General features: G+C 49.1%; 6 protein-coding genes across 6 annotated transcripts; 3 read left to right on the top strand and 3 right to left on the bottom strand.

Annotated features, from left to right (window-relative positions):
* Positions 1 to 917: 917 nt before the first annotated feature.
* Positions 918 to 7,841, top strand: MAA_10036 (AMP-dependent synthetase/ligase; the record flags this gene model as incomplete). The annotated part of the gene is made up of 4 exons (XM_007828034.2): positions 918 to 4,740; positions 4,815 to 4,889; positions 4,979 to 5,238; positions 5,403 to 7,841. The coding sequence occupies 4 exons, from the start codon at positions 918 to 920 to the stop codon at positions 7,839 to 7,841; spliced, it is 6,597 nt and encodes a 2,198-aa protein (XP_007826225.2).
* Positions 7,842 to 8,689: 848 nt separating this feature from the next.
* MAA_10037 (Cytochrome P450 CYP527G1) lies at positions 8,690 to 10,673 on the top strand (the record flags this gene model as incomplete). The annotated part of the gene is made up of 6 exons (XM_007828035.1): positions 8,690 to 9,453; positions 9,526 to 9,726; positions 9,828 to 9,850; positions 9,936 to 10,033; positions 10,148 to 10,462; positions 10,563 to 10,673. The coding sequence occupies 6 exons, from the start codon at positions 8,690 to 8,692 to the stop codon at positions 10,671 to 10,673; spliced, it is 1,512 nt and encodes a 503-aa protein (XP_007826226.1).
* An 805-nt stretch (positions 10,674 to 11,478) lies between these two features.
* MAA_10038 (GPI ethanolamine phosphate transferase 1) lies at positions 11,479 to 14,613 on the top strand (the record flags this gene model as incomplete). The annotated part of the gene is made up of 5 exons (XM_007828036.2): positions 11,479 to 11,659; positions 11,716 to 13,274; positions 13,328 to 13,515; positions 13,565 to 13,706; positions 13,759 to 14,613. The coding sequence occupies 5 exons, from the start codon at positions 11,479 to 11,481 to the stop codon at positions 14,611 to 14,613; spliced, it is 2,925 nt and encodes a 974-aa protein (XP_007826227.2).
* Positions 14,614 to 15,009: 396 nt separating this feature from the next.
* On the bottom strand, positions 15,010 to 16,166 carry MAA_10039 (subgroup IIIi aminotransferase; the record flags this gene model as incomplete). Its single annotated transcript, XM_007828037.1, has 2 exons — positions 15,010 to 15,264; positions 15,324 to 16,166. 2 exons carry the CDS (start codon positions 16,164 to 16,166, stop codon positions 15,010 to 15,012), a joined length of 1,098 nt encoding a protein of 365 aa, XP_007826228.1.
* A 508-nt stretch (positions 16,167 to 16,674) lies between these two features.
* On the bottom strand, positions 16,675 to 17,466 carry MAA_10040 (uncharacterized protein; the record flags this gene model as incomplete). Its single annotated transcript, XM_007828038.1, has 1 exon — positions 16,675 to 17,466. One exon carries the CDS (start codon positions 17,464 to 17,466, stop codon positions 16,675 to 16,677), a length of 792 nt encoding a protein of 263 aa, XP_007826229.1.
* Positions 17,467 to 22,305: 4,839 nt separating this feature from the next.
* On the bottom strand, positions 22,306 to 23,985 carry MAA_10041 (Peptidase S33 tripeptidyl aminopeptidase-lik; the record flags this gene model as incomplete). Its single annotated transcript, XM_007828039.1, has 1 exon — positions 22,306 to 23,985. One exon carries the CDS (start codon positions 23,983 to 23,985, stop codon positions 22,306 to 22,308), a length of 1,680 nt encoding a protein of 559 aa, XP_007826230.1.
* Between the last annotated feature and the right edge of the window lie 2,036 nt (positions 23,986 to 26,021).

The raw sequence follows: 26,021 nt of genomic DNA, 5'->3' as shown, positions 1-26,021 counted from the left end.
TAAGCCCCAAAAAGTCACAAGTTGCAACAATCCCTAAAGGGGCTTTTAGCTGTGTAAACGTATTTAAAGATAGTCAAGTATTATAAAGTACTTTTATTATTAAAGTATAGAAAGTCTGTGTCAACTATATAGGTAGTAAACTCAGCGGATTAACCGTTTTTCTTTTTACTGCAAATTATAATATTTTATACAGCCGATTTTAGCTTCTCAATAAAGTTATTTACTTGGCGGATAAATCCTTTCTTATGCTTAAAATACTCCCTGTGCTTTATTAATAAGCTATTTCCCTGCTTTTTCTCTGCAAGATAATAGTTAGCACTATATATAAATGTACAATTGAAGATCAAAAAAAAGGGAATCAAACCACGATTAACAGCGAGAATAGTGACTGCCGATTCAGGTGAGTCGGCCGGGCAATATCTGCCCGAGGTTTGCGGAGCAATGGAAGTTAGCTGTGAACATGCGATTGGGTGAATTGTATCGTCGTATTTATCCACATCTCACATTCAATCCGTGTCGCTTAATAACTACCGGCCAATAAATTCGTGTCAACTATTCAGTACAAGTGGTATGCCAGGCTTATTTGGCTTATTTGCCGAATAGTCTCCGAAGAAATGTGCTTATACGCAACTATTTACCTTTTTTTTAAGCTCCTTCCCTGATATAATTCCGACATGGAACACAAAAATATCTTTCCGTAGTATACAGATAATAATAGTATATATGCGTGACTTTTTTTATGGCGGAAAAATTGAGAGTTCCAGCGGGAAAGGTAGGTGTATATTATCTTTAAATACTATATATAAGAATTGTGTTAAGATAAAGCAGATAAACCATTTGTTAGTAATTCGCTCTACCTACATAGCTATCAGTCCACCTCTCCATTCCATACTAGTATCACCATCGTCTAGGACGTCATGGACAGCGGTAAAGAGATCAAGTCCGTTTGTGACCTTGTCCAGAGATGGGCACACGCAAAACCCGACCATCTGGCAATTTCGTTTGGGTCAAGGAATGTTTCATATGGGCAACTTGAGGATGCAGCGTCTCATGTCGCGTGGCTTCTGCAACAAAAGCAGGTATTGCCAGGAGACTTTGTCCCTGTGCTGGCCACTCGCAGTATAGAGATATTCCCCTGCTTCCTCGGAGTCCTCAAAGCCGGAGCTTGTTACGTTCCTATTGACATCGAATCGTGGAATGAGAAGCGCATAACGATGACTTTGAAGACCGTCTCCGCGAGAGTAGTAATAAATCTAGGCACTGCGGTCACGACCTCATACCCTTCAAAGTGCAGTGTTATAACGAGCTCTGACGTTAAGGCAGGTTTGGAGACGACTGCTACTGAGCAGAAACATGGCATCAAAAAAGGTCGAGACGCGCCAGAAATAAAGCCTTCGGACCTAGCTTACATGATCTTCACGTCGGGGACGACATCGGCACCGAAAGGGGTCATGATTCCTCACTCGGCCATTTTGAATTACGCGCAGCAGGGTAACGATGAGACCCCTTTCAACTTCAACGCAACCCCGGACGACAGGGTTCTGCTTTTCTTCTCACCCGGGTTCGATGCTTGTGTCGCCGTCATGGTCTCGGCTTTGTGCAATGGAGCGCAGGTGGTTGTAGCGAGCGCACATGATGTTCTGGAATGCGCAGCTCGCTCGACCATCCTAGTGGCCACCCCGTCTATCTTAACAGCATTTGGAACTCCAGGGAATGTCTTTGATAGGGCCCGAACTATCATACTGGGCGGCGAGGCTCCGTCTGAATCCCTACTGCACAAGTGGTGGACGCCCACCCGCAGTATCTACAATGCGTATGGGCTGACGGAAACCACCATCATGTCATTGATCGGCCGCGTCGTGCCTTGGAAGCCCGTGACACTTGGTCAACCCATGCAAGGTTCACGTGTGTTGCTATTAAAAGATGGAGATTTATCAAATGTTGAAAGAGGTGACTGTGACTTTGGCGAGATATGCATCACCGGGCCTGGACTAGCAGTGGGATATTATCAGAATGAGGCCCTCACAGCCGAGAAATTCATCACCTTGAACAGTGGTGAGAGGGCATACCGAACCGGCGACTTTGCGAGGAGAACTAAACACGGTCTTGAATTTGCCGGTCGCATGGACAGTTTAGTCAAGAATCGGGGGTTTCTGATCAACCTTGAAGCACAAGTCGTACCCGCACTTCTCGCCCAAGGCGCGAACGAAGCTGCAGCCTTCATGCACAACAAACAGCTGGTAGGCATTGTCACCCCGGAGAATGTGGATATTCGAGCGATGCGGCAGGCGTTGGCACGCAAGCATGAAGACTTCCTCGTTCCAGATCAGATTCGGGCTTTCAACGCACTTCCAATGACGGTAAATGGCAAGACGGACACCCACACGCTACGGCGGCAGCTAGAGGTGGAAGAGCACACCAACAACAATCAACCAAACATTGTACATGATGATTTACATCACCTGGCCAGGCACGATGCGCACAATGTCCGTGGAGGAATGTCGAAGATGGAGACGTTGAGAGAGGCCATTGTGGCTGCAACCTCGCTGCCACTCGACAAGGTCGCCAAAGACTGTTCTTTTTGGGAGCTAGGTGGGAACTCGCTCGTAGCTATCCAAGTCGCGTCTTACTTGCATAAACGAAATCTTCGGATTGGGCTGAAAGCCATTTTTGACCTCCCAAATCTCAGCTCCGTCTGTGACGCACTGAAAGAGATCGAGGCAAATGGTACAGATGGGCATATAGAATGCGGTGAGTTAAGGGATAATGAGATGATGGAAACCAACATTCCCAAGGGGCCAATGACTAGTCTACAGACAAAAATGGTGCAAGGTAGCATCAGAAGACCTGGGCTTAACTACATGTTTCTGCATCTTCGTATTCCTTGGTATCCAACCACCACTTCCAGCCTCAAGAGGATGAAGGACGCGTGGAATCAGGTCTTGCAGCGACACTCGGCTTTCCGGACGTCGTTCCTGTTAAAGGAAGGGATGCAGGAAATACGCCCGCAGGTGAATTTAGATTGGTACCACGAGGAATCCACGTCGGACAGAGCGGCCGCAGTCATTCTTGCGCAGTCTCGCGAGATGCGCAGGCAGCTAACAGTGGTTGACGAGTTTTCAGAGGACCTGTACCTGCCCGTGACTGCATTCCGGCTCATCACTGTGTCAGGCCACGACTCGACACTTCTAATGGCGGTGCATCATGCTCGGGTGGACGGTTGGTCCCTCAGCATCGTCATCAATGAGGTACAGGCCGCTTTACAAGGTGTTGATGGCAATGATTCACTGCCGTCCATATCTCATTGCCCAGACCAGTTCCTAAATGTCACATTGGCCCAGAAGAAGCTTCAGAGCGATCCATCTGGAGTTGATTTCTGGGCCCAGACACTTTTGGAAAATCAAGCCGCGTTTCCGGAGTTGACGCTGCCCAAATCTCACGCACCATCGGTGCCATTCTCAACCTCAAATCAATCCGAAGAAGCCTCATCAAGCTGCATGAGCAGCCATATCTTGCCCCTGGACCTACGTGTTTGTGATTTGGAAATGGCGGCCCGTCGTTTTCATGTTGTTCCGTCCACTCTAGTGTACGCAGCCTGGGGCCTTGTGCTCTCCAACTACACCTTGTCGGATCGTGTGGCATTTGGTATTGTCTTATCAGGCCGTAACGTCATCACAAACTCCGTCCTAGATGCGAGAATAGACATGGATATAGAAGGTGTCGTCGGCCCTCTGATCAACACAGTCCCTTTCCCCATTCGATTTACCAGCAAGCATCAGACGATATCAGACTTCGCATCATCAGTCCACAGCCATTTGCTGGAGACGGTGGAATTTCAGTGGTCCACCGCCGAGGTCATGACTTCCCTGAGCGGCGAGAACATCAATAGCATTATGCGCACCGTCGTCGCTACTGAGTACGACGTACCGCCGCTAAACGGAGCCTGGTGCATCGAGCGTCAGGACTTCATGGTGGAGTTTGGGCTGTCACTGATGGTTGAGAAACAAGGCTCAGATGGACTCCAAGTCCGCGGTCTCTTCGATGCCACTCATTGTGATATTTTTGATGTTCGTAAAATCTTACTACACTTCCGGAACGCGTTGAAAGGCTTCATAGACCAAAGCAACATGTATGTGCATGACGTGCGGGCGGGACTGTTAGAGGACAGCGAAATCGCCACCCTTATTCGACCACCTACCAACAAAGCAGAGTATGACGGCCCCAAGACGGTCAAGGAGGCTCTCGAAGCTGCTGCAACCAAGTGGCCAGAGCTGTGCGCGGTTCAATCTACACAGGACGGCACCATGTCTTACCGAGAGCTAGACGAGGCATCTAACAAGTTGGCTAGAGCGTTGAGAGGACGAATCAAGGGTAAGGTGCCTACCGAGGTAATTGTTTGTGTCTTGACGGATCGATCGCTGCATTGGATTGTGGCAGTCATGGCTGTGATCAAGGCCGGCTGTATCTGCTGTCCACTCGACGTGACGCTCCCAGAAGGGAGGGTAGAGACCATTGTGAAGCAAAGCGGCGCCTCCGTCTTTGTGTCTGCGAATCAACATTGCATGTCAGCCATAGATTTTTTGAGAGAAGGTACTACCAATCAGAGTAAGGCTTACATCATCGTTGACAAGTTTCTGCAAGGTGATACCCAGCAGGATGCGACCCCTTTAGACACCATCACCCAGGCAGCCGATGTGATTTACTTGGTCTTCACTTCAGGGACTACCGGAGTTCCAAAAGGTGCGCTCAATAACTACTGATTTGTTCTTTTGATACATCAGTGCGGTACCACGGCACTAACATAATAGTCATAGGTGTTCCACTACATAATCTCAGCATTTTGCACGTCATAGAAAACCCGGTTGTCCGGCTTCGCGCAGCACCAGGTCGTCGAATTGCCCAGCTTTTTTCAGCAGGCAAGTCCAAAATTGACTGACACTTAATCTGTCCGAGGACCATAAACTAATGCCTCACGTAGGTTTTGACATTGCTACACTCGAGATATTTGGCACGCTCTGCTATGGAGGTACCTTGATGCTTAAAGAAGCTTGGGATCCGTTCAAGCACCTTAAACGTGCCCATGCCGCCATAATGACCCCCTCGTTGCTCTTGGCGTGTCTCCCTTCCGAGTATACGAATCTCGACACAATACTAGTTGGCGGAGAGCCTGTTCCGCCATCCGTAATCGAATTATGGGGTGAAGGGCGAAGTCTGATAAACGGCTACGGGCCGAGCGAAGTGAGCTCCAGTCATTTTCTCTACTCCCAGGTCTCTGCTCATATGTGTATATGTCTTTTGTGTTTGTTCATGTGACCTATAACTTCAAGTCTCACCCCCCTGTGCAAGTACGCCTAGCATAGGAGAAGCCCAAATCCGCTGATATCAAACCGTTGCGTCTGTAGTGTGGATCCATTTCAACAACTGCACAACTTCTACCTGGCCACAAAGTTACGATTGGTCACGAGCTTCCACGACTCAGTGTGTACGTGCTAGATCATCGACAGTGCCCGGTTGCTCAGGGTGTTACAGGGGAGATATACATCTCGGGTGAGCAGATCACTCGCGGATACTGGAGAGAAAACGGCAGGCATAGCGTGCAACACCTACCAAACCCATTCGCCTCATCTCAGGCCCAAAAATTCATGTACCGCACTGGCGATCTAGGATTCTGGGACGACGAGATGAATTTAAATTATATCGGTCGAATAGACAATCAAGTCAAGATACGCGGATTCCGTGTTGAGCTGGAGGAGATTGAGCACGCCATCTTGGGGGCTGATCTGGACACTCGTGTCCAGAGCGCCGTCATCATGGTCGTAGATGCTCACGCCAAAAATGGAAACCAAGATGACCCGACGCAATGGTCTGAAGCCGACAAGCGCGTCGTTGGCTTCGTGACACCACAAAACGTTAATTTAGCGGCGTTACGTGCCCGAATTGCCGCTATACTGCCCAGTTACATGTGGCCTTCGCAGATGATCACATTATCAGAACTGCCTAGGACGATAAACTCTAAGGCAGACCGTAAGGCACTTATGGCTCTCGCAGTGTCCAAGTGGTCGGTTGATAATAGTGACGGTTTGATACAGCCGTATAACTATAAGAAGAAAGACGAGGCTAGTCTAACAGCGACAGAGAAAACGATCAGCAAAATCTGGAAAGAACTGCTCCACCTAGAGCCCCTTTTTCCAATACAGAAAGACCAAGATTTTCTAACGATAGGAGGAAATTCTGTTCTTGCCATCAGAGCCGCTCGAGAGCTGGCTTCATCGATTGGGCGTCACATCCCCGTGGCGCTTCTCTTACGAACAACCGTCCTTGAGGAGCTAGCTCTCGCTATCGACCAGTATAACACACCCTCTTCATCTATAGCCCGAGATCTTGAAACGGAGTCATTTTCTGCATATCTATTCTCGTCAGGACTGCATACTCTTCCAGATAACGTATTATCCAACTCGCCTCACTTATCGTACATGGAAGAGGAGCTATTTTACTCCCACCACGCATCAGACACCAAGCAAGCATTCAATACCATCATCCAATTTGTTCTTAACGGCACAATTAATATTAAGGCTCTTATTCAATCCTTTACAGCTATACAACTAAATAACCCTATCTTACGGTCTCGATATACTATCGATTCGCAGGGCCGTCCTTGCCGTGTAACTAGTGATAACGTCGCAGATGCGCGATATCTTGTTGGCGACGAATGGAATGATAACAAAATGCAAGCTTTGGCCGACACGCCGTTCGATCTGGCCCGACACCAGCTATTAAGGGTTATTATTTGGGACAGGGGTGACAACAAAAAAGCGAAAGATGCTTCGCGGTATGTCGTAGAGGTTGCAATCATGACCCATCACATTATAACTGATAGAGCCTCGCTTTCACTAATGCTGGGGTCCCTGAGCCAGCACTATCGGCGTGTACAAGCCCAGACATTACAAGACGGGGCTACAATCACACCATCTGTATCAAAGCAGAAGCCTGGGTCCCGGCAAATAGGCTATGCCGACTGGGCTCATTGGCTTCATATCCATCAACAAACGCCGCGAGCGCAGATGCAGCTGGAACAAAAGATGGCCTTCTGGAGGAAAACTCTTGGGAGCAAGTGGCAGATTCGCACACTCCCAACTGTTCATCGTCATGATCATCTTGATTCTTGTACTGAGACGGCTACAAATCCCGGCGCTTGCCAGCACGTCTCCATCCCGTGCCCTGATAAATGCTCAGACGCGCCTTATTCGCAGCGCCTCGCCGTCGCAGCTACGGCTCTCGCCCTCCGAGCCATCTTCGGCATTTCGGACGTCGCTCTTGCCATTCCATATACGAATCGTGACGACCCAGCCACAGCCGGCATGTTGGGTCTGTTTGTCGACCGGCTCCCAATACGACTGGAACTATCCTCTGCAGACCTGGCGAGTGCCAATGTACTACTCGATCTGGTGTCCTCGGCCACGCATCATGCCGTCGAGCAACAAGCACCCTACGCTCGAATTCGGTCCCAGTTCGTATCAACTAATAATCGCTTCATCGACGTCCTGGTCATTTACAACTGGCAGTCAGACGCGCTGGAAACCCGCTTAGATCTAGGGCCAGATGTGCAAGTTACTCAGCTGAGCGCCGCTAGGGCTGCGCGGCCAAAGGGTACCATGTTTCCTCTGTTGTTCGACTACAGTGAGCAAAGGGATGGGGGCCTTCTACTTCATGTTGTATACAATCCAGATTTAATCCCAGCAAAGATCGTGGCAGCACTGATATCGTTGCTCCCAGGGTTGGTACAGGGTCTTAGTGGACACAAGATTCCGGCACATGCTTGCTCAACAGACATTTCATTTTGAGGGTAATGATCGAATAATAGCATTTATTTAATGGTTACAAACTTATCTGTATTGATCATTGTCAAAGTACATCTTCCTCAAACATACGGATGACTAGATCGCCTAGCCAAGGCATGCCGTGTTTACAGCAAGTATTTGCTGGACAGAGACAAAGACGGGGCGGGCTACGGGCATTACTTCCATGACTAACAAATATACTGTAATATTGACTTGTTAAAGCAAGAGCTATAGATGTAATACATGTCTACTGATCTAGCTAAGCAAACGAGCATTAATGTCTGCTTAGGGTGCTGTTAATATTTAGCCATTTGCATCAGCATCAACAAGCCCCTTCTAATCGGTTGAGCGTCCGGTATCTGTGGATGGGTAGGCCCAAGCAACAAGCCCAGACATATCGCCACTGGCGTCGGCAATAATCAGATGCACCGACAACGCAAAACCCAGGCTATGATTCGTTCCAGAGCAGTATGTTGGAAAATCGCCGAGTTGGATCCGCCGCGGCATCCTTGCTAATTACCGGTGCTGATATTTTCCTATGACTAGGGTTATATTACCCGGTCATGGTATACCATGCATCAAGGTGCCATGCCATATCGGCCCAGGACGCGACGCTATACACCATTCACGCATGCAGACGTCTTTGCCCTTTAACCAACCACCCCAGGTCTCGGCCAATAAATGCAGCATAACAAGTTAGATGGTAGAGGCTAGCTGGAATTGGAAAAGGGGGAAAGGACTGTTATATATGTTATTCCTGTAATGCAAACATGCTGTCCGCGTCCGGCAGTTTTTGGCTGTCTTCTGCTCTCCCGCGATCCAGCCAATGTCCCAATACACATTACATCAAGATGGCTATCTTAAGGTTCATACAGCTAGACACAACTGCCGTTCTCAATTATGCTGCCGTTATTTTAGTCTTTTGGTATATCATAACTTCTGTCATAACGTGGAAATCACTTCGCCATATTCCTGGTCCGTTTTTAGGCAAATTCTCTCACTTCTGGTCCATCTATCACCAACTTGCTGGAGACGTGGGTCCCGTACACCTTGGGCTGAAAAAATACAATTCACCTCTCGTCCGCACAGGGCCGCATTACCTAGTGACTACGGATCCGAACATTTGGAAATACGTCAATGCCGCCCGAAGCACCTACCAGCGAGATATGTGGTGGGCCGCTGGCCGAATCGACTATCAACGGCCCAGCCTGGCGGACACTCTGGACTCAGCCTCTCATGACAAGATGAAGGCAAAGGTAGCGGGCGGATACAGTGGACGAGACATAGATTTGGAAATTATTATTAATGAACAGATTGCAAAACTAGTGGATGCGATGCGAAGGAAACATGTTGGCAAGAACATGGTCGACTTTGCGGATATTAGTCGGTTTTTCACACTCGATGTTATTACGAGACTGGCTTACGGCAAGGAGTTTGGGTGGGTGGAAGCCGACGAGGACTTGTATGGGTACGGCGCTGAGATAAGTAAATTCGCAGCCCTAGGAGCTCTGATATCAGACGTTACGTGGCTACATCCATTCGTGCGATGGTCGTTTATTAATAGCCGATTTAAGCCGAGACCTGCAGCCAGCCATGGGGTTGGAAAAGTTGTTGGGTATGTGACAGCATAGAGTTTCTTTGTCTACATCGTCTGTATAAGTTGACCTGACGTCACATGACAATTTAGACTTGGACGGGAACAAATCCGGAAACGCTTCGCCGAGAACCAGAATGATGATAGAGATATGATTGGGTCTTTCATGCGCCATGGGCTTACTGTGAACGAAATTGAGGATGAAGCCCTAATTCAGATCTTTGCCGGGTCGGACACGACTGCCATTGTGATCCGCTCTGTCATGTTGCATTTGATTGCAACTCCTCGAGTCTGGTAAGTGTTTCTGAACGGAGAATGCGTTGTAGTGGAAAGGACATCTAACCTACCAATCTAGTACGTTTTGAAGCTACGTTCCCCCTTAACCTGAGCCATAGTGTCGCTACAAACCGCTGTGGTAGTATGCAGAGGAATAATGATAAATAGCCTTGGATCTATCAAGGCTATACACTATACTATACTGACTTGCCTACTTCCGCTTTTAGACTCGCGACTTAAGACTAACATCAAGAACGCCATCTCCAGTGGCGAAGTATCAACACCCATTACTCTAGCGCAAGCGCAATCTTTGCCGTATCTCCAGGTTTGTCTAGCTGTTTACACACACCCGGTTCCACTATGATGTCGGGTGCCCCCTTGCAGTGACGCCGTCATTACATGCAAAGCAAAGTGCACTTACACAGATGCTCCCGCATAGGCCGTTATCTGGGAAGGCTTCCGCATGCGACCAGCCGTAACATATGGCCACTATAAAGTTGTACCTCCGGGTGGCGACACGATTGCCGGAATACGGGTGCCCGGGGGTACCGCCATCGGTCACAATCACTACGGCATGATGCGTAATGAGGAAATTTTTGGCGGCGACGTTGATGTATTCCGACCCGAGAGGTACCTAGACCAGCCAAACGGGGACGAGATGCAAAGGACTGTCGAGCTGGTTTTTGGTACCGGCCGCTGGATGTGTGTCGGCAAGCAGGTTGCACTAATGGAGCTGAACAAGATCTTCTGGGAGGTGAGTCGATTGCTCATTATAGTCCATATCGTCGGTAGCCAAGACCAAGGCGCGGGGACTAAGAAGCAAGCTAATGCTAGATAACTAGTTATTGCGCCAGTTTGAACTCCAGTTGGCGAACCCAGCCAAGCCAGGATGGACGGAAACATCCAGTGTAACATTCACGCATCGAGACATGTGGATTAGGATCACCGAAGCCGAGGATTTGTAGTTGGACAGACCTAGCTCTAACACACAACAGAAATTACAAACCAGAGCTCCATTACGCATGGGGGATTGCTTTTCATTACGTAGGATACTAAATGTACCGAGATTGAACCCTCCGCTGAGTCACGAACCTAAGAAGGGCGGATTTGTTGAGAACTGCACGCATAGTATGCAGCACAGCAGATAGATTGAGACGAATATTACTGCTTCATTGAACGAATTCAAATACCCGTATTCGCAACCGTCAGTCCCTCGACGACTAGAGTGTTCCTAATATTATTATTTTTAAGACGGTTTTTTCTATTCGTAAATGCGTCTTTAAACCCAGTTGTATTTACGTATATAAATCATCTAATACATAGCACTAAGATCCTCTGACAACCTCTCAAGAGGCGAACGGGATAGTCGCCGAGTTACTTCCCAGGAAGGTCAAGTTCCACGGGAGTGGGGCGGGGCGGCCCAGCCGGAACTAAAAGAGGCGATCTGTCAGCCTCCCCGTCCGTCCCCACCATGGACGCAGTGGAGGAGGCCCCACTTCGCCTGTGATGCTGACATAATCTTGGCGAGTTACCAAGCCCCAAACTTCACGCGTACGCGAACTTTTTGGGCACCGTTGACCCCTTTTGTCAGCTGCACTTGGGTACACCACCACCATTATTAGTCTCAATTCTTTAGCCAAGCCTATCTTGTGACAATCCCTGCGATATTAGATGCTGGAATTGCTGCGGGAACCCGCCTCTTTCCACGTCGTCTAACAATAGGCCTGACTTGTCGAGCGTGACGGTCTTCCCTCGGGGAACTTGTTCCAAATGGCTATTAGCGCTACGCGCTTTCATTTCCTGGCAATAGCCATGGTCTTTCACCTTGTCTACATCTATTCCATTTTTGACATATACTTTGTCAGCCCTATAGTCACAGGAATGCCTCTTATCCCCATAGAACGTCCACCAGGAACAAAGTCTCCCGCCGATCGCCTGGTGCTGTTTGTCGGTATGATTGTCGCGGATTCGGCCACAAGTCACCCTTGCTAATGTAGAACTGACCAGGCGACGGGTTGCGTGCTGACAAGGCCTTCCAGGCCTTCCCGGAGCCCTATCCAAAGACGGACGACGACTTGACACCACGCCATCTTGCACAGTTTTTGCGTTCGCGAGTTCTGCAGCATGGTACCTTTGGCGTTTCTCACACAAGAGTGCCTACAGAATCGAGACCAGGGCACGTTGCACTGATTGCTGGTCTTTATGAGGATGTTTCGGCCGTCATGACAGGTTGGAAGCTAAACCCAGTCAACTTTGACAGTGTCTTTAACCGGAGTAGACATACGTGGAGCTGGGGCAGTCCTGATATCCTACCCATGTTCGATAAAGGCGCCACACCTGGCCGAATTGACGCTTACTGCTATGATGCGGATTTCGAGGATTTTACCCAAGATGCTATCCAATTAGATCTGTGGGTTTTTAACCATGTGAAGGAGTTGTTCGCATCAGCCGCCAAGAATGAGACGCTTAATGCGGCCCTAAGACAAGATAAGGTGGTTTTCTTCCTACATCTCCTAGGAATTGATAGTACAGGCCATTTTTATCGCCCTTATTCTAAGGAGTACCTAAACAACATTAAGATTGTTGACCAGGGCGTTAAGGAAATCTCTGAGCTCATTAACCAGTTTTATAGAGATGAAAGAACAGCTTTTGTGTTTACGGCAGATCATGGGATGAGTGACTGGGGTAGCCATGGCGATGGACATCCGGATAATACACGGACACCTCTAATTGCCTGGGGATCAGGCGTTGCAAAGCCGGTGGTGTACCTAAATTCCGTTGTTGCACCTGGTCATGATGACTATTCATCCAACTGGAACCTCGATAACATTAGGAGGCATGACGTATCACAAGCAGATGTGGCGGCGCTCATGGCTCACCTGGTAGGAGTTGAATTTCCTGCCAATTCTGTCGGAGAATTGCCTTTATCCTATCTTGATGCGAGTATCAAGGAAAAGGCAGCAGCCTCACTTCTCAATGCTCGCGAGATTCTTGCCATGTTTAATGTCAAGGAGCGCATCAAAAGGGCATCCCAGCTGCGTTATGTACCATACACACCGCTCAGTGCGGAGAGCCAGACCCCTAATGAGAGACTGCAGGCGATACAGACTTTGATTGATGGCGCGAGCTTTGAAGAAGCTATTGAGGAAACAGCTGCATTGATCAAAATTGCCCTTGAAGGTCTGAGGTATCTTCAGACATACGATTGGCTCTTTTTACGGGCCCTCATCACGATCGGATACCTTGGCTGGGCCGCATTTTCTCTTACTACTGTAGTTAATCTGCATGTTCTTCAGGATACTATTCGGCCTAAACGATCTTTAGGCAGTACGTTTTTTTTCTCATCAGTTCTGGCTGCCATGTACGCATCCTTTATTGCATCTCGCTCGCCCTTGATGTACTACGCATACGCCTTCTTCCCAGTATATTTCTGGGAAGAAGTCTTGGCGCGAAAAGAGAGTTTGGTCAAGGGACGACAGGCTCTTCTTGGACACGTTCAATCTAGCCAAGGTGTCCTGTCTCTTGTTTCAAGCTTCATCGCATACATAACAATTATAGAATGTTTGGTAAGTCGGCTGATTCGCGTCTTACTTCAGTAGTGCTGAGCAGTTACCCCTAGGCTCTTAGCTACATGCATCGTGAGGTTCTCACCGTTCTTTTCTTCGCTGGTTCCTTCTACCCGCTACTTCTTGGCATATCCTTCCTCCAGAAGCATAGCGCTCTGACAACCACCTGGTTTATCTCATGTGTGACAATGAGCGTATTCACACTCCTGCCAGCTAATAAGGTTGAAAATGTCACTTTAATGTAGGTGACCCGAAAACCATGGCCAATGAACACTTTCTTATGATCACAGCATACTCGGTGGATTCTCCGTCGTGGTGATTGGGGTCCTGTATCTCGTTTTTGAAGACAAGGTAACTGCCGACCTGTCCGGAACTGAGTTAAAGTCATTGTACAAAGGGAACAGCCTATCAAGGGTCTTGATTGGCATCCAGGTGAGCGCGAATTAATTCTCGTCGTTGAGGAAGCTTACTAACCCAGAACCAGACTGGTCTTGTTCTTGTGGCAACAATCGTGAGTCGCTCCAGTGCGCTCGCACTACAGGCAAAGGGTGGCTTGCCTCGTGGTAACCAAGTAGTTGGATGGTTGACATTGATCATCTCCCTACTGATGCCAGTGGCACATTGGTTGCAGCCCAACAGACATTACTTGCACAGGCTGATGGTTATCTTCCTGACCCTTGCACCAACCTTTGTGATCCTCACTATATCTTACGAGGGTCTTTTCTACGTCGTTTATGGAATAGCCCTTCTCACGTGGGTTCGATTAGAGCATTGCAGCCAAATCCATACAGACCCTCCGGCAACCAAGGTCCATGTGGGCAATGGATCGACAGCTGTATCCAACAAGGCGACGCAGTTTCGCCCATTAAAGCTATCCGATGCACGTGTGACATTATTCTTTTTCGTTTTGTTGCAATCGGCCTTCTTTAGCACAGGAAATATCGCATCTATATCATCCTTCAGCTTAGAAAGTGTTTGCCGACTTCTTCCTGTTTTTAACCCATTCACACAAGGGGCGCTACTCATATTCAAGATTATGATACCCTTTACTTTGCTCTCTGTAAATCTCGGCGTTCTCAACAAGCGGTTAGGCGTCGCGCCATCGGCGTTATTCATGGTTGCTATGGGACTAAGCGATACACTCACGCTTCACTTTTTTTGGGTTGTGAAAGATGAAGGTTCCTGGCTGGAAATCGGCTCTACAATCTGCCACTTTGTCATAGCCAGCTTATTATGTGTCTTTGTCGCAGGATTAGAGGCCGTTAGTGCAATACTCATCTCTGGTATAGACTTCAAAAGAGGACCAGACGAGAATTCGCTCGCCAGGGCAACGGGGTAGGAATCGACGCCGCAGTAAACCTAGTTGTTGGTCAGGCTCACAAGAAGGAAAATGCGTTGGCGTATTGCCCGCGACATAGACAACTAATAGCAGTAGGAAACACAATATTCATTTGCCAAGACATGAATCAGATGCCTCTAAATTAGACTTGGGCTCCAGCTGGCTACAAGGAAGTCTCTCAGCATTTGGGTAGAGTTGAGACTGCGGCCTACCAGACTTGACCGGATCATCACGCCACCCAGCACAATCTGCGCCTAGAGCATCGGGAAATAATGAGGTGGCATTGTGCGTGTGCCTGCCCCAGCGATGAACTTTGAAATGGACACAGCAAAAACCAACCAAGTTACGAAAAAGGGCATCACTGTTTGCATTGTCTTTACTTTTTAGTAGCCAAGACTACAGCTCCTCGTTCGTACGTACAGTCCAGCACCAATCTGGCTCCGCACTTTGCGATCCTCGCTGAACCTCCAGGAGCCTTTTCACAAGGGTTGTGCCAGGTCCCTCAGGGCTAAAGTTATACTTCTCGCCGGTTGCTGGACGAGTGACTGAGCGCACGGGAACAGCAGTTGCACCAGTGCCGACCGCGAAGACCTGAGAAAAGCGGTTGAGCCCAGCGAACGGAACCTGTTGCGTTGTTAGAGGGATAAATGGCTAGATAGGATTTATATGATCAAAACAAAATCAGATATTTTATACAAGGACAAACTTACCTTTTCCCGATACACTTGCCACCCTTGCCCCTTGGCCACAGCGAGGAGGGAGTCGCTCGTGACGCTGCGTACGGCGTTGTCCGTTTCAGGTACGTACAACTCGCGCTTTCCACCGGCGGTGACAACACCAACAAAGCCGCTGGTACTGAACTCTTGTACAAGTGACCGTGTCTCACTGTCTAGATGCAAGGTAATGGCGAACCCGGCTTCCGCGGCCTTTACGGAAAAGGGCCACACTGGCGCGTAGTTCCCCCCCAACTTGCCAGCGCCGACACCACGGGGCGCAGCGCGGTCGAATTCGTCCAGGACGAGGGCGTCTACATCCGATGTGCCGTGTACGGGGCTGCACATTGGTGTTACATAGACGGCCAAGATGACGTGTTCGGGTGGCTGCAGTAAAAGCTGCGGCCCTGCGCCGAAAAGGACGGGGCGCAGGTATAGGAAGCCCGTGTCGTTATCTGCAGGCGGCACGAATTCGGCGTTGGCCACAACAACCATTCGGACACATTCGAGAAAGAGCTCGTCGGGGACTTCTGGAAGGAGCACCATGGCCGCCGAGTTGCGGAGCCGTGCAGCGTGCGCCTGGGGTCTGAATACGTGGATTGCATGTGCCTTGTTGTTGGTCCGGAACGCCTTCAGTCCCTCGTAGCATTGCTGTCCGTAGTTGAGGCCCGGAGCTAGCCCATGCACCCTCATGTATGGGTCTTGGACGAGCTGCGGTTGACCCCAGGTATGCGCCGATGTTGAATAGTGCACCTCGACGTGCCCGTTGGTCTCGGGCAGGTTTGCGAGCTTCACCGTCGACCAATCCAAGTTGGCTGGCTCAGGGGGGAATGCACCCATCTTCACGTCAGGGGCTGAACAAGTCCAGGGTTTGCAGCAGTGGAAGACAAGAAAAGAAACAAAGAAAGAAGAGATAAAAAGGTTTCTCCAGAAAGCCTTGAGTGAATGGAATTATACCAAGACATGTGTCTACAAAAAACCGCTGGCATATACGAACACATGCCTGACATCTAATGTAGCATCGGCGGCAAAGTTGTGTCGGTGATTATACCACCGGCCAAAGCCGTTAGTCCCCTGTTTTAAGGGTAAGAGAACCTAGCAATTTTTAACCTGAACCATCCTAATTCTCGGCCATTATGCTGCATTGAATCTGCAGTGAGGGCACAATGTCAGGTATCAGGCCCTCGATATGTGGCAAGTCGTTGCTTTTTAGAATGTATCAGCAACGGCTCCTAGTCTTGGGGTTGTATCAGACATGGTTACATGTTACAGCGTCGCCGAAGCGGCTATCCAAGTCCTAAAGCAGGGCCGTTTTCTCACAATCAATGCACTTGTTCCCCCACACCAATTATGCTGTCATGGCATTTACATCGCGCTCATGCGACGGCTCCTTGATAACCTCCATGAGCTGTTTTAATGATGAAGCCAACCGTTGCAACGTATTCTGGAGCGACTCAACATCCAGAAGTTGGTATGTCAGGTTCCCTCTGCTTGTATCAAGCGCTATTTCGTCCAGCCGAAACCGCAGGACTTTTATGGCAGACTCACAAGTGGCAAGGATTCTCCGAGTCAATAAACGTTTAATGTGATGGCCGTCCTCGCTGGGCACTTTCCAGCTGCCAAAAAGTATTTCTGGCAGATTACACGGAGCGTCTCCCTGCTGACTACTTGTGTATTCGACCCGTACCCAGTTTAGCACTGTCTGCAGCGCAGTCATGAGCATCAGCAGCACCTTGGTATCCAGCCGGCAGGAGTAGCACCCAAACACCTTGTGAGCGCAGCCTATGACCATGTCAGCATGGGAGAGTGTAACATCCAGGCAGATCATGTTCGGTTGCCGTTCCATGGTGTTTAAATCGCCGAGATGGCTGGCCAGTCTCTTGAAGCAATTGAATGTGCAGTTCTGTCCATTCCGGCGTCCCTCCTCGGCGGCCTGTGATTTCCGCTGAGAGCTAGACTTCGGCTCATGGCCAGCTTCGGGTCGAGGATGGTCGGGATTGCCATATATAAGCTCAACAGGCGGCAGCCTCCCGGTCCCGGTGTCTGCGATGGGCCCCTCCCAATCCGCCTCGGTCGAATTTTCATAAGGGTCTGTTGGAAATTGCTCCTCGACAGACAAGACCGAGTTGTTTCCGTCCATGGCCGTGCCGACCCAATTGAGCTCAGATGGCCGAGCATCTACATAGTTTTGGCAACATGTATTAGCCAAGGGGCGGGGCAAATTATGAGTTGAGACATGACCTCGCTACTCTAGGCCTCATTGTTGCTTGCTTACCGTTTCTAAGACCCAAACCTTTCATAGCCGACTGGCTCGACGAGCTTGTCTGTGCCAAAGGAAGTTAGTAACGCGTATATACTTTTGGGGGAACCTAGGTAGGCAGGCAGCCATCTCGCCTGTGGTTTCAAGGACCATGCCTACTGAAGATGAAAAGCCAGATTGGAGAGTAACTGTTCCAGTAAAGGGCTCTGTTTGGGGGCTGAAGTCCAGGCACGGGTCTATATCGATCCAGGCCGGGTGCTGTTGCAACTGGAGCTCACTGGGCTCGCTAGCGAACGTTGACGATGTTGAAACCGAGTTTGCCCAGGGTGCCACCGAGCTGCACCGGCTGGCCGCGACTCTTTGGGGGTTATTTCGGGCCGAAGGGCCGGAAGTGCAGGACGCGTGCGCCATCTTCTCAAGGGTCCGTTTATTGCGACTGCCTTTCGGTTTGCCCAGTTTAGCCATGCAGCTATATTGACACTCGGCATTGCTGCACCCATGAAGGAAAAGGGTTAATTCTAACTGCTGGTGTCTGCTTGCTCATGTCTTTGCTGGGAGCACAAACGAGTTTTGGCATTTCTCACAGGGGTTGCCCCCGGAGCATCGTACCTTTGCCTTGTGGCACGCGTCACAGGCCAGGCGTAATCTCTTGCTCGGGCGCCCTTGGGCTACGTCGCAGTCTGATGTTGAAGTAGATCTCATTTCGCAAACTCCAGAGGAATATGTATTCGCAGATATCGATGGCAACCAAACCGTACACAATAGGTCGACACGATACCAACTAGTAACTTATACCCTGAGCAACCGAGGAATATGCGGGGCTCAATCGACAAGGCAGTTCACTCTGGCCAACTACATCAAGGTGGAAACCGGAGTCTGACACGCATTTAGGGCTGCATGAAAGATGTATGAGGACTCACGGGGGAGGAGGGCGTGGAGTTGATGCCCCAGACGCTAGATGCGGCTCTACATGGCCAAGGACAAGGCCGAGAGGCAATACGTGTTAGGGAGCCCCTTAGTATGCCATTAGCTTCAAGCTTTCTGATTTCATGTCAAGGGTTCAATGTTGGCTTTTCACTACATATATGTAGCTAGCTTCTCGCTCCGAGTTAACTGGTTCTCGAGTGGGCTCGTCACATGCATGCCCCCGCCTGTCGACTTGCGGGGAAGCAAGGCCATATGTATAGATACCTCCGGCATAGGGGTTAATCGCTGGGATGTAAGGCCTATAGCAGGGCTATTACTCCGTACCATGCACCAAGAAATACTTCTGGCAAGCCGGCATTGACGTTGTACTACCTTCCCAATGCAAGAGAAAACATCGTATGATTGTAGCATGAAGACACTATTGCAGAGGGGCCTAGCAGGGATAGTCAGTCTCGGCACCACGGCAAGTATCCCGCGCCCGTTGTAGTTGACTGTTGACATGTCGACCCTTTCGAATTCGGAAGGATCCGATAATCGATTGATGGGTCCAGATCCAGCTGCTGCCCCCGCAGGCAAAGTACACCCACCAGACTGTAACACCTCAAGTTGACCAGGAATAAAAATTGAGCAGCATAAATGTATTGCATATAAAATAATAATGCCGCTGATAATTTTGGTGAGATTCTAGGTGTTGTGATAATTATTGGCCCATGGCGTGGCCTTGTTCGGTCGGACCAATTGGCCCCGGCCTGGACATATGTAACCACCCTGATTGGTTAGATTAATATTATTCCATTCCGGCGCCGCCGGCCGTACACGTGAGCGGCCCGTAATAGGGGTCACCCAGGGCAACAACTTCAACTATAAAGGCCCAGCCACAATACCCGGTTGTACGTAGCTAATAGCTTCCTTTTCCTTAGACCTTTTGATATATAATAAATTAAGCCTATTACTTGTAATAATTATCCCTTATGAGACCTACACTATGCGATGCAATCAATTTTTTGGTTTCCAGTACGCTTCTAGCTGGATAAGCCCCGTGCCCGTTACATTTTGATCGCTTTTTAACTGTAAAGGCGTGCGTATTAGTACTCATCCATCGTACCCGCACGACAATCAAGGAAACGAGGTGGTTGAAATTATACTAGCGATATTTCCTATAGTCTCTGTGAGTGCTCATTGAGGTCATAACTAAGTATGTATACTGCCAAGCGCCACCATATTCCTGGAGGTACCGGACATCTGGCTCCAGACTGTTAGTTTCGCTCTCGACTTCAGACTCCGGCTTGCACTTGCTCTCCCGATAAATGAAAAGGCGAGCTCTTGTCTCGAACTCTCTCCGTGTCCAAACCAGATTATTACCGCAATTATGGCGGCGTAGGTGCAGCCACCTCTCTTTCATGGATGCCTGGGCCACCTTCCAGAACAATGTTACATGTAGTAACCTAGGACAACGTAAAGCCTGAATCTCGTCCGCTTCCTCGAGTCATTTCTGCACATGTCTTGGTCTATTTGCCTCCGGAACATTCTGGTCTTTCCAGCCCATTTCCTCCAATGCCCGTACCAGCAATCTGGCTCACGCCATGACCCCCCATAACACCTCCTGCTGCCATCCTATCGGTCACAAATCGCGGTATTGCCTTGACCCGGTTGCGGCGAAACTTAAGAGTACCATTCATAGTATTGTTCACGGGCTTCCACCTCATTGTCGTATTGAGCATCTATCTCTTCTTTGTAAACGGTGCGCCGCCACAGCGCCACCGGAGATCGGCAGTATTTTTACCTCGCACCAGTACGTCCCGCCCTCGCTCGGTATCCATGAAACATTTCGAGCTATCGACAAGCCTCCTCAGCCTCCTCCCATTATTTACAATATTTGAGCTCATATGTTCCCATAATAGGAGACTATTTATGCCAGGCACAGAGCGTACACCCAACATTCCGGTTGCAGATAAGCGTGCGGTGTCCATGAGGCACTGATTAAAGGTTTAAGAGGCCTGAGAGGTTTCGCCGGTCGTGTGACAAGGTTTCGATAGAAGGCTTGAAGAAAAAGGCTAATATTTAGAGATAGGTTTGAAGCCATCAGGACGAGTGACCATTATATATACATGAAGGGAACGTTTATGCCTGAGCCTAAGGTCAAGACTAAAAAGCCTTTAGACGTTGTGTTGGATAACGATATTAGATGGCTTTCGCAATTATATATAATCCGACCGTGACTCGGCGTGAGTTCTAGGCACAAAGCACTACAACATACAATGTTTACTTCCATGATAACGATGGCTGAGGCTGTCGTGAGATAGCTTTGGCTAGCGGGCCGTAGCGCTGTATTAACTACACTTAAATAGTTTATTTTTCTAGTCTTTTATTATTCTTAGACTGGTATAGCCTAATACTCTATTATCAGGTTTTACGCTTATATAATACTCGTATCATGCTTATATTTTTACTTTACTAATAAGTAATATAATTTACACGTTAATATTTCTGTTTAATTTATAATTTTTTAACGTAATATACTATATCGTTCCAGCCTTCGACTGTGGGTTTAATTCACGAAAGATTCGCCTCTATTATTATCGAATACTAGATACAGCTATTAACCTTCGCCCAAGACGTGACGGAACCAACATGCAGATAGGAAGAGCATTGTCTTTATGGAGTACCACACACTTGTTGTATTATTAACAGAGGACAGCACCCTGCAAATGAATGCCCAACCGAAGATAGCTCTGGCGGCTCTGGCGTTGATCTTCTGGTTGGGCACTTTGTGAATTCTCCATCAACGCTTTCAGACGGCAGATATATGCTAATATATCCATTGTCTTACAGCTACTGTGCTGCAGCTATTATTTATTTAGTTCTGGAGGATCAGTCTATCTGAGCAGTTATTCAATCCCACAGCAATATCGGTATAGACGCCCATCAAAAGTGACATGCTATAATAGACACTATTATCTAACACACGAGTATAGCTGTCCAGTCCAAACAAAACATCCTGCTAATCCTCGAACCAAATTGCTCTATCATCGCGGCATGCCTACCCTGCCTTAGTCCCTTCTTTGTAAGAAGCCGGACTGCCGTATCTGGGGTGCGTAGCGTACGCTCCATGTTTAGCTTCCGAAGTAATTGATCCAATAAGTCCATATTTCGAAGTAATCCTGAACGGGCTTCAGATGCAGATACTTAGTCCCAGTCCAGAGAACACTATTTACACAAGGCAGACAAGGGAGCAAATGTTTACACTGGAGAGACCGCTTACAACGCAACATGCAATCGGAATATCAATGTGATGAAAGAAGTGGAGGTTTACTTACAAGAGGCTGATGGATGATATATTTAAGACGTCTTTGGAGTTCTGGAAGAAGTAGTTATCTACACGTTCTCTTTAGCAATTAATTCTATTGCCCCAGAGCTGTGCAGCGTCCACTGCAACTATGACATTACTCGCTCATAGCATGGAGTTGAGGTGAAAGGAAGGGGTATTGCAATGGTATTAGACTACACGTTGTTTAAAATTGAACTCTATAGTTGTCTATAACTCTAACTAAGTAATACAAAGCCTCAGTGGTCAAGCTTACTCTACTAGAGAGCAGCAAGAACAACTGGTGCCAGGCGACTGTTTGGGCAAACAGGTATCTGGCCCGGTGCAGACCACCTAGACCCTCTCAGCTCCAAGAATAAGAAATTATGGGGGAATTCTACCACCGCTGCTTGTAACCATGGTTTCAAGCCATTGGTCGACGCCATTTTGCATGTTTTCAACTGATGCTTCGGCCGTGCTCTCATCTTCTATGCAGCCTTTGCAATCTTGTTCATCAAAGCCAGCACCGCGGCCGCGAGCATCTTGTCTTCGTTTGTAGCATTCAGCGCTACTGTTTCGACCCTTGGTCCTGCAGAACCCAGAAACGGCCTTTGCTGCGGCAAACAAGCCACCGAACCACGCTTGGGCAGTAGGCCGGATTGAAAATAGGCCCTGTACGCCTTGACGGCACAGAGACTCGGACTCGCAATAGTGGTATGTCCTTCTCCGTCAACAACAAGGACGTCACTTCCTCTGAAGTTTGCACTCATGCGCTTTGCAGACGCCAGCGGCGTAACGGGATCCAGAGTAGTGCTAGCAAATAAAACAGGATGGGCGGTAACGTTGGATGCAATCATGTGTGTGTCCCCGAATCTGAACTTTGGCTTGGCCATCCACGAGAAAACACTAATCCAAATTGTGGCCCAAACATCACCACCGTACTTGCTCTGAGATCGCACCGCGTTATAATATTGCATAAACTCTGCCTTGGTGAGATGACGTTGAGCGTCACCGCCGGCAATGGCCGTTGCTATCTGGTATCCCATAGCCCAACTGTGAGTCTTCGAGGCCGGATCGTACGGGTTGATGGGAAAGCCGGGAGAATGCTGACCCTGCGGGAAGATTGGTTTCGCAGCCCGCAGGGCAGCAGCATACGCGGATCCGTTGCCTGATGATAGTGGTGTCAAGGCAGTCGCCAAAGCAGGGAATGTAACCATGGGGTAGTAAAGGTTTTGCAGAAGCAGCTTCTTGATATCGCTCAAGGTAATAACCGATGGGCCATTGCCATCCGAGCCAGCGACCGCGAGTGGCCCAGCCGAGCTGACATTTGCCAGCAGCTTGTCAAGACGCCTTTGTGTACCAGTAGTAGAATTAGTCGCAAATGGACATTTCGTGGCTCCAGCTGCGGTACAGTACTGGAAAAAGCGATTCATAATCTGGTCAGCATCGACAACATCGGGCTGCCACTCGCTGAGGAAATACGCATTTGCGTCCTTGACTCCGTCTAGGAGAAAACGCTTGACGCGATGTGGTTGCATGGCGGCAAGGGTTGCTCCCAGGACAGTGCCGTAAGATATTCCATAATACTGAATGGGCTCCTCCCCTTTGTTCCACGCAAGCCTCTGACTTGCCGTAGATTCATTTGCTGCTTGCCTCTCTCTCCATTCTCCATGCCGCTCAACTATTTCTACCATGTCTCTCGCGACAATGGCAGTGGTCATAAAGTTGGCAATTTTGGCACTTTGTGGACAGCTCTCCCCTAAAGCAACGGAACGCTGCCACAAATAGTCAATGTTTGTTTCTGGAGAGCCAAGGACGAGGTCATCTCCTTGCAGTGACCAAGTGATTTGTTCGGCAGCATCAGAGTGGCAAGTCAGAAATGGTGTTGTATTCCCTACCCCGCGAGGGTCAAAGCCGATAATGTCAAAATACTTGGCACTTGGTTCGTCAGATACATAGGACGAACTATTGTGAAGGTAGGCCGCATCGAAAAGTGCCTGCATGTCCGCACCCGCAGCAATGGTGGCTCCAACACCAGATCCTCCCGGACCGCCAGGGTTGAACAAAATCGGGCCGCCGTAACGCGGATCAGTGACAGGAACCTGTGCTGGAACCCGGACTATGGCAACCGAGACAGTGTCTTCGCCCGTGGTGCTGTTCCAATCCATGGGCACTTGCAAACGAGCGCACTGCAGTCCATTGAAGCAATCAACATATGACAGCGAGGTGGAAGGCAAGATCTAAGGAATCCAGTTAGTTTTCTGGCGGCAAGACGCTGGAAGATGGATGACAAGATGAGGATCTAGAGATGTCTGGTGTGTTTCATAAAACAATGGTCGCTCCCACATCTCCGAGTTCTGGATTTCAGGGAATGTACACACATTGGTCCAGTTAAAACTTGGGGCAACATCTCGAGAATGTGCCCGCGTTCTTTGGGGGGTTGGTGAACCGACTTGAAGCAAGCAAGTCAATGCCCATGCGGTTGCAAGGCGACACCGAAGCATGGTTTCCAGAGCTCCGAAATCGATTTGGTTGTTCAAGTACGCTGAGAGAGAGAGGATTTTGTGGTAGCAATGTTGCCATGGAATCAACTCATCGGGTCTCACGCTTGTATTTAAACACCTTGGATCAGCCCAGAAGTAGATCACCGCTTGAAGCAGCAACTACAAAATCTAGGCTCGGACTCGCGGCTGCGGGGGCAATCCGGAGCCGACGGGGTTGCTACTCATAATCAACATGGGCAAACAACACCGCCTCATAGTTCTGCGTGTCAAATTACGACGCTCTCGGTTAGCTCATGCCAACAGCCCTTCCAATGGGGCGGCCACGCGTCGAGAAAACAAGGTTGTACAAATTGATGCCTATGTCGGGCGTGGCTTTGCAATGATGGGGAACTCGAGTTCAACACACAACCCTAACCCTCGAGCAACGCCGTGAGCCTCCCAGTCCAGCATGTCTGCGAATCAACTACATACATGTACCGACTCATATCGGCCTGGCACACAAACTCAATACATACCTCCCTGAGTGGGCCGATCTGCGGGGGCTTGTTTATTTCCTAGCCCTATCTGACTCGTCTGACTCGTCATGTCAGGCAATTGGGACGGGAGCCGCGGATCACCGTGCACACCAGAACTCAACTGATGTCATTTCTTGGGAAGGCTTCCGGTTGCCCCAAAGCTTCCCATGGTCAAGTTGGTGGATGGGAGCTCAGGAGGCGGGAGCGTAACTACAATTCGCACCAGGAGATGAAGTCGTATTCCAGACGTGACTCATGTCCAGTATGTGGTCAAGCAATTAAACCAAGGCAACCCAAATATCGAAGTAATCGTGGGTCTTGTTGTAGGTGTTACCCTACAGCTGCTACTATCGGCATTCTTTCCGGTGTCTAACGGTTGATGATGGCCAAGATTGGACAAGGCGCTGCAAAGGCGGTTTCGTATCATTTTTGTGTCATGCTCCGAAATACCGGGTCATTATTCAATCAGAGTTCACAATGTGAAAAATAAAGTCCTCACTGGATCTCGCTTTTGTGAACGGCGCGGATCACGCTGAGCTCACAACCTCTACCCTGGGACAGCTGTCGGTTAGACTATCCAGTAACCTTCATGCGGTCTGAAGAAAGCTATGAGGTGCTCCTCGTTTAAGCTTCTGCAATCGTTGATGGAGGAGGCAATAACATGGGCGGAAAGGGCCTTGTGAGTAGATCATTGGTCCAGCGACGTGTTGATCGACAACACCGTCCACAAAACAGATTCACTCTATTGGCTTGTTCAGAGGTTCATTCAAGCCAAAATGCAACTCTAACTGGAGTAAATGGGATGCAACAGCGGGGTATCTGGAACCAGATTACCATGGGGCGTCATGCTCAGCATATCTATTGTCGTGAAATGCGTGTTGCGATACACGATTAGGTTTAGAAACCATGAGCACCTGGACTGCCAGCGGACTACAAGACTTAATTAAACTTTGGTCACAGTAGGGCCGACAGAAAACATCCCGGCTTGGTGAATTTTCGTCGCGATCATGAGAGAAGGCAAGCTCTGAGGAAGTAAGTCGCAGGCGGCATTCATGGTCGGGCAATACTAGAAACCCTTCTCGCGGTAAGAAGATAAGGTCATCTCAGAGGTGCAATGCCCAGAATACCCGCCTGTCCTCCTCTCTCTGAATAGAATCATACCTTGAAGGTTTTGCGTGTAGTGCC

Source organism: Metarhizium robertsii (assembly GCF_000187425.2).
Source record: "Metarhizium robertsii ARSEF 23 chromosome Unknown MAA_Scf_10, whole genome shotgun sequence".
NCBI classification, from domain to species: Eukaryota; Fungi; Ascomycota; class Sordariomycetes; order Hypocreales; family Clavicipitaceae; genus Metarhizium; species Metarhizium robertsii.
The sequence above is the reverse complement of the archived record's forward strand: the minus strand, read 5'-3'. Positions and strand labels throughout refer to the sequence as shown.